The sequence below is a fragment of the Cynara cardunculus genome (genome assembly GCF_001531365.2).
Source record: "Cynara cardunculus var. scolymus isolate 2C chromosome LG 9, CcrdV1, whole genome shotgun sequence".
Lineage (NCBI taxonomy): Eukaryota > Viridiplantae > Streptophyta > Magnoliopsida > Asterales > Asteraceae > Cynara > Cynara cardunculus.
Window position 1 is genome coordinate 2143889 of NC_037536.1, and position 5982 is coordinate 2149870.

The 5982-nt window shown below is 40.2% G+C and overlaps 1 protein-coding gene across 2 annotated transcripts; it reads right to left on the bottom strand.

The window, feature by feature from the left end:
• Positions 1 to 255: 255 nt before the first annotated feature.
• On the bottom strand, positions 256 to 5671 carry LOC112518451 (triacylglycerol lipase SDP1-like). Of its 2 annotated transcripts, XM_025126153.1 has the most exons (4): positions 5591 to 5671; positions 3773 to 5475; positions 2325 to 2468; positions 256 to 1199 (listed from the first exon to the last, which is right to left on the bottom strand). In XM_025126153.1, exons 2-4 carry the CDS (start codon positions 5195 to 5197, stop codon positions 375 to 377), a joined length of 2394 nt encoding a protein of 797 aa, XP_024981921.1. In that variant the 5' UTR covers positions 5198 to 5475; positions 5591 to 5671; the 3' UTR covers positions 256 to 374. The 2 variants fall into 2 exon arrangements, with proteins under 2 accessions (XP_024981921.1, XP_024981920.1); XM_025126152.1 differs by having other exon boundaries at positions 3773 to 5622.
• Positions 5672 to 5982: the final 311 nt, after the last annotated feature.

Sequence of the window (5982 nt, forward strand, 5' to 3'; positions counted from 1 at the left end):
GCGGGCGACCTAGCTCGCGACCTCAAGTTGCAGCCAAAGTCGCGTAAATCTGAAATCACATGTGAATCGACCGTTTACGTGTTTTATTGTTTAGTTATTATTCTCATGTGAACCTGAATCTATATAACTTAATTTCTTTTGTGTATTTTTTCAAAAGGAAAAAAAAACACTAAAAACTACACATCCAAAAGTAAAATAATAACTTTTTATTTATTAGAATGTACATTTTAAATTTAATTAAATAATATGGGGTAAAGAAATTTATATACAACTTATATACTTGTGGTCACAAATGAAGTGTATAGTATTTGCTAAAGAAAATGACACATAATAGAACGTGATAGATGATGATAATCTCACCGTACTGGATGGCCTTAGTGGCCTTCAGTACTTTTGTTATCGTCTTTGTCATCGTCGTTGTCGTTATCATCAGATACTATATGGTCGTCATCCTTGACGTCACTTCTCGATTCATCGTCACAAACACCGTATTCAGAAGTCGAGCTGCCATCATTCTCGTTATGGGGACACTCAAGTTGCACACATTCAGCAACAAAGTCGGGATGCGAGTTGTTTTCTGAATTCGACGGGGCATGGTCTTGTGTCCTCATAACGTTAAACACGATATGATCGTGGATCCTCTCCGGCTGCAGAAAATCGCCGTCGGTAATCGTGATGTGGTCACTTCTTGTATGAACTCGATTGCTCGTATCCCGTATGTCGATTTCCGACACGATCCTCAAGTTGTCGAATTTGGAACCTGTTTCCAAGTTTTGAACGAAATCCACGAATTCATCAGCTGATGGTGTCCTCATTAAGGGCCCACCAGATCTTGTCCACGAGTTCGGCTCGTTGTTCTCAGACTCGCTATCACTTCCGTCATGGTGGGGTCGCCAAGAATTAACGTCATCGAGTGAACCCGATGAGTTATCTCGAGCGATGCAGTTCCATGACGGGATTCTTTTGGAGGCGTTGAATCGAACCATGTTTGGTGGGCCCCGGGAAGAAGCTGCGGCTGCTCTTTCTGCACTCCGTTTCAGCCTACGCACGTGATTCAGAATCGCAACACATTCATCGAGAGCAAGCTCGATCCCACAATTCGCTTTTATGGCTGAGAGTTTCTCCCACGTACATCTCCTCCCTTGGTTTGCAGCTTTTTGAAGCTCTAAATGAGATGGATTCTGTATGATCTTCAAGTACTGGAAACAGAAACATCAACAAATATTACCAAAAGAAACCACATCGAAAGGGTCGTCTATTAAAACTTTGGGGGCGTTTACCTAAACGCTTACCCAGTAAGCGTTTACCGGTAAAATTCGACAGTCTCACAGACCTTAACGGGTAAAATTATAGTCGATCGAAACGATATCGTGTGCAACAATTTTCCTGGTAAGCGCTAACCAGGTAAGAGCAGTCACCCTCACTTACCAGGTATGACTCTCGGCCCTTGCTATCGGTCTTACCAGATAAGATTCTTGGTCTTGTCATGTTCATCCAATAAGGTAAGAAACCCAATAAGTGCTTAACGAGTAAAGCATCGGGTAAATAGCCCTTTAGTACCTCTTACCGGTAACTAAACACTTGCTACCTCTTACCGGGTAAGAAACCCTTTCCCAATCAAAGGTGATGGTCTTTACCAACAATCTTACAGTGGTATTTTGCTATCCGGGAATCTTACCCGGTAAGTGAGGATGGTGATTCTTACCTGGTTAGCACTTACGTTTGTACTATCTATTTTGGTGACCAAGATTTACCCGGTAAGATGAATGAGGGTGGTGACTCTTACCCAGTATGCAGTTACAGAGTTTTAATTGGTAAAAGGCCTCTAAGATGCATCTTTTCGAAACTTCACCATTGTTAGTGTTGGAATCCCACATCGGGTACACACGGACCATCAAACCTCTATACATGTTGGAACGTCCCCCTCTATATATGCATTTTTTGGGTTTTACCAAGCTCGTCCCATCTTTATAATTTTTTGTTCCACCTATTTTCATGAGACAGAAAAAAAATGCATTTTTGTTCCGCTTAACTTTTATCCAATCCTAGTCCAATTTTTTCACCAAACATGGGACAAGAAGCAAGAAAATTTTGTTTTATTCTGCCCTGTCCCATCACGTCCCACTTACCAAACACATCCTAATATTTAAAATGCATTTCTTTTCCATTAAGTCAGTCTAATTGTCTCTCAGAACATGGGACAAGAAGTTTTTATTTTGTCATGCGTTGTACCAGCCTGCGTACCAAATTTACCCTAATAGCTTTTTAGAGAGAATTTAAAGGGTTTCCATATATCCTTAGATTCTAACTTCATCTATACGAACCTGAGCTACGGTTGCTGGCATAACAACAGTGACATCACCCTCCCAATCTTGAGCGAAAAGTTTTGCAAGTCCTCCCAACGGAAAACCAAGTTCTAACACCTGGTTGCATCGGTGTTTCACCTCCATCTCGACTAATTGAGCAAGCTGTGGATTTAGAAATGGCAACATGTCAAAATTACACCAATTTGTCTAAACCAAACTAAAGAAGACCAATATATCCCATCCGGAGGTGGGGGATGTATGCAAACCCGACCTCTATCCTTAAATCGTAGGGCGGTTGTTTCCATGAACACCCCCGGCTTTTGAGAAGCCATATCTATCTAATCCAGAAGTATAATCAAATCGAGTTCGTAAACCACGCATCTCGCTTAGAAGTTTTGATGTCATTAACGTTGCTATTTGGTCTTTAATGAACATCTCCGTTTGAATCGAGAGGCACAACTGTTGTGTTGATGAGACGTAGGACATGGGTAGCCGACTAGGTAGTTAGCTTAGATGAGAGGAATGGAAGTTGGTGAGGTTGAGGGTGGGGGTGCAGAGGTCTAAGCGTGGGCACAAACTAATTAGCATAAATTAATTATAAAAAGTATCATGTGGCTTTTTCCTATTTTGCTGTTGTTGCCTAAGTTAAAAGTTGATCCAAGGGGGCGCACATCAATTTAAAGCGAAAGCGGAGATAATTTAAGACCCCTAAAAAAACTCTTCCACTACGGGTCGACAGATGGAGCAGATGCACGTGGTTCGTGTAGAAAGTTATCCGATCCAATTAGAACTGACCGATCATAATCGGATATCCAATTGTAATTGGATCGAACTGGATCCAAAATTTCAACATCCGAATTGGATCCATTGGTTCTTGGATGGCAGTTCATGTGAAACATAGGTCATCGCCATTCTTAACCGAGACTCAGATTAAGCTCCGTCTCGGAACCTTGTGGGATTCCACTAAAACCCAATCGATCCCATCTAATTAATAACCATATGTTATTATTAATATTCTATGATATTATTTTTTTACTTGATATTTATACGCAGTGGTTTTTAACAAATTAAGAAAATATATGAATAAATGGTTGAAGATTGTATCAATGGATCCAATCTGATCCGGTGGAGAACCAATAGTAATCCAATGAATGGAACCGATCCGACCCAATCATCCATCGGATAGGATTGAATCGGATGTCCAATATTTAATTGGATTGGATCAAATGACAAAGTCCAACATTCATTAGATGATTGGAGTTGATCTGATCCACCTAAATTCAATGGATTTAAACCGATGAACAACACCCTTAGACGTCACACCGAGGTGGGAAATACTGTGAAAGTTCAGTTTGGTTTTAATTAGTCCGTTGATGTGTTCTATCGAGTGAGCAATCTTGTTACGAGTACAAAAATCAATACAATCAAATAAGAACAAAATAACGAGTGAAGTTAAAGAAAGACACCTTTGCAGCAACATTGCCTCCATAAGCTCTCATGAATTCTTTCAACCTGAGCAACGGAGCGATATGAGGATTCGCTTGACTCACGATGAAATGATTCACATTGAAAAGCTCTTTCAATTGCATCATGGGCAAATCAATCTCCAAACTACCATCCCTCCACCGCCGGAAAGAGGCGGCGTTGGCCTCTTCCCGCCCCCATGATGGTTGATATGGAACAATTTCTCCACTGAGGTCCTTAGCCATTAGTTCTTGAGCTTCATATAATCCAGGAAAAGCACAAGAAGCAGTCACTGCACTCCAAATAACCACATGAGGTGAAGTCAAGTAACTGAGACATCTTGGAGGTTCATGTTTCCTTGGCGAGCATACCGTGATCCCGAGAATCCGACCTGTCATATCATATGCTTCTTGGAACGTAAGATTATTCGTCAGGTTCCTTAAGACCGCCTGCAAATGTCTGATGTCATGAATCGCTCCCTGTGTCATAACCCTCTTGAAAACGCTAAAGATTCCACCGATTTGATCAAAAAACTGTAACGAATGCCATGAGTCGTTGAAGAAGCTTTGAAGCTCAGGCCAGGATTTAGTGGCTACAATCGAACAGATAATGGATCCGGCGCTAGAACCAGAGATTATCCGGGGAAGAAGCTTATGTTCAACTAATGTTTTCACCACACCCACATGGAAAGCTCCAAGAGAAGCACCACCGCTTAAAAGCAAAGCCGTTCTTCCAAAAGAATGGCGGGTTTCGTGCATAAACGCGAGTTTTTCTTCCAGATGAAGCTCATCAGAGTTGGAATCACAAACCAATCTCAACTGTGTAGAGACCTCATCAATGTATTCTTTTATGAGTTTTGGCATCTGAAGCCTGCCTTTATGAAGTTCTGGATTGCACATATTACCAAGATTTCTAACGAGATCAGCCCGCATACAGAATACAATATCTCTAAGCGAACACTCTTCACGACGATGCCTGAGTTCTTCAAGTTTACTTCTCACAAGCATTTCATCATACAGGTTGTGTTCAATCGTTTTAGGAGTTTCTTTATCCAACATCTTAGCAGCATGAGCCCATTCTTCATACGTTATCGCAGCTCTCATCAAATTTCTCCAAAATTTCCGCTTATAAGCCATCTCAGCCCTTGTTTTCACCTTACTATACCGTTTGAGTACAAAAGCTATTAGTATCACCAACAATAGTATCCCTTGCGGGTTCCTTGGATGCAACCATGAGTTTGCAGGTGTAACAACGGCGGATACATTCGTCTTAACTCTTTCAATGTAATAAAGCAACAAATGAAGAACCTGGTGCCGAAAGTGATTCATTGAATTGCAGAATAGAACTCTTACAGCAATAGTCCGGCCAATAATCGTAGATGGTCCGATTAAGAATGGATCAACACTTGCCTCATTGCTTACATCCATTTTTATAGTTAGCAAGTATCAGAAGCTTAATGTTGGTGGGTATCTATCTAATCTAACAGCAACCCAGATCACTCAAACAATGATTCAGGTACAAACATGAAGCTTGATGAATTTCCCACAAATCTAATTGCAAGATAAATAAGAATCAAGAAGGGTTGACCTAGAACACCTGCAAATTTACAGAATTTCAGCTAAAGATTAGCATATAACTTTCAAGTAGAATCGATTAGAGCTGGTGGGATCAAAAGGGAATCCAGAATCAGCCTTCCGATGTTCCCCTACAAAGTTGAAATTGCAAAATTTGGATTAGGGGTTTTGAAGACAGAGTTGATTTGGAAGAGTAAAAACTAGGATTGAGAAAGTGTATGAAAAGATTGGAATCGTAGCGTTTACGTAAAAATGCAAGATCTGTCTGCTCCTCATTCGTTATATATATATACACAGTTCGATGATCATACGAAATCCTGTAGAGAGAAAGAGAAAGAGAAAGTTGAGTGGCGCACAAGAAGAAGAAAGGTTTGAGAATTCAGATGACGCAAGAACGAGGGAAATGACGAAAACCTTTTTTTCTTTTATCTTTCTTCCCACAAATTTTGAAAGTTTTGCCGAGGAAAAGTCAAAAAGAAATCCAATCAATTTTAAGGGTCGATTTCGGAATTGATGAATGGTTTGATATGAAATGATTAAGGGATTAAAATAATTAATAGGCTCTTATAATATAGTATAAAATAAAATATAATTGTTTGGTAATTGTGTACAATGAAATTAGGGCTCTTAATGGTTTA

Coding starts and splice junctions, on each gene's coding strand:
- LOC112518451 (XM_025126153.1), bottom strand. CDS start 5,197: ATGGATGTAAGCAATGAGGCAAGTGTTGATCCATTCTTAATCGGACCA. Junction 2,469..3,772: donor GAGGCAATGTTGCTGCAAAG/GTGTCTTTCTTT, acceptor CTAAATCCACAG/CTTGCTCAATTAGTCGAGAT. Junction 1,200..2,324: donor TGCCAGCAACCGTAGCTCAG/GTTCGTATAGAT, acceptor TTCTGTTTCCAG/TACTTGAAGATCATACAGAA.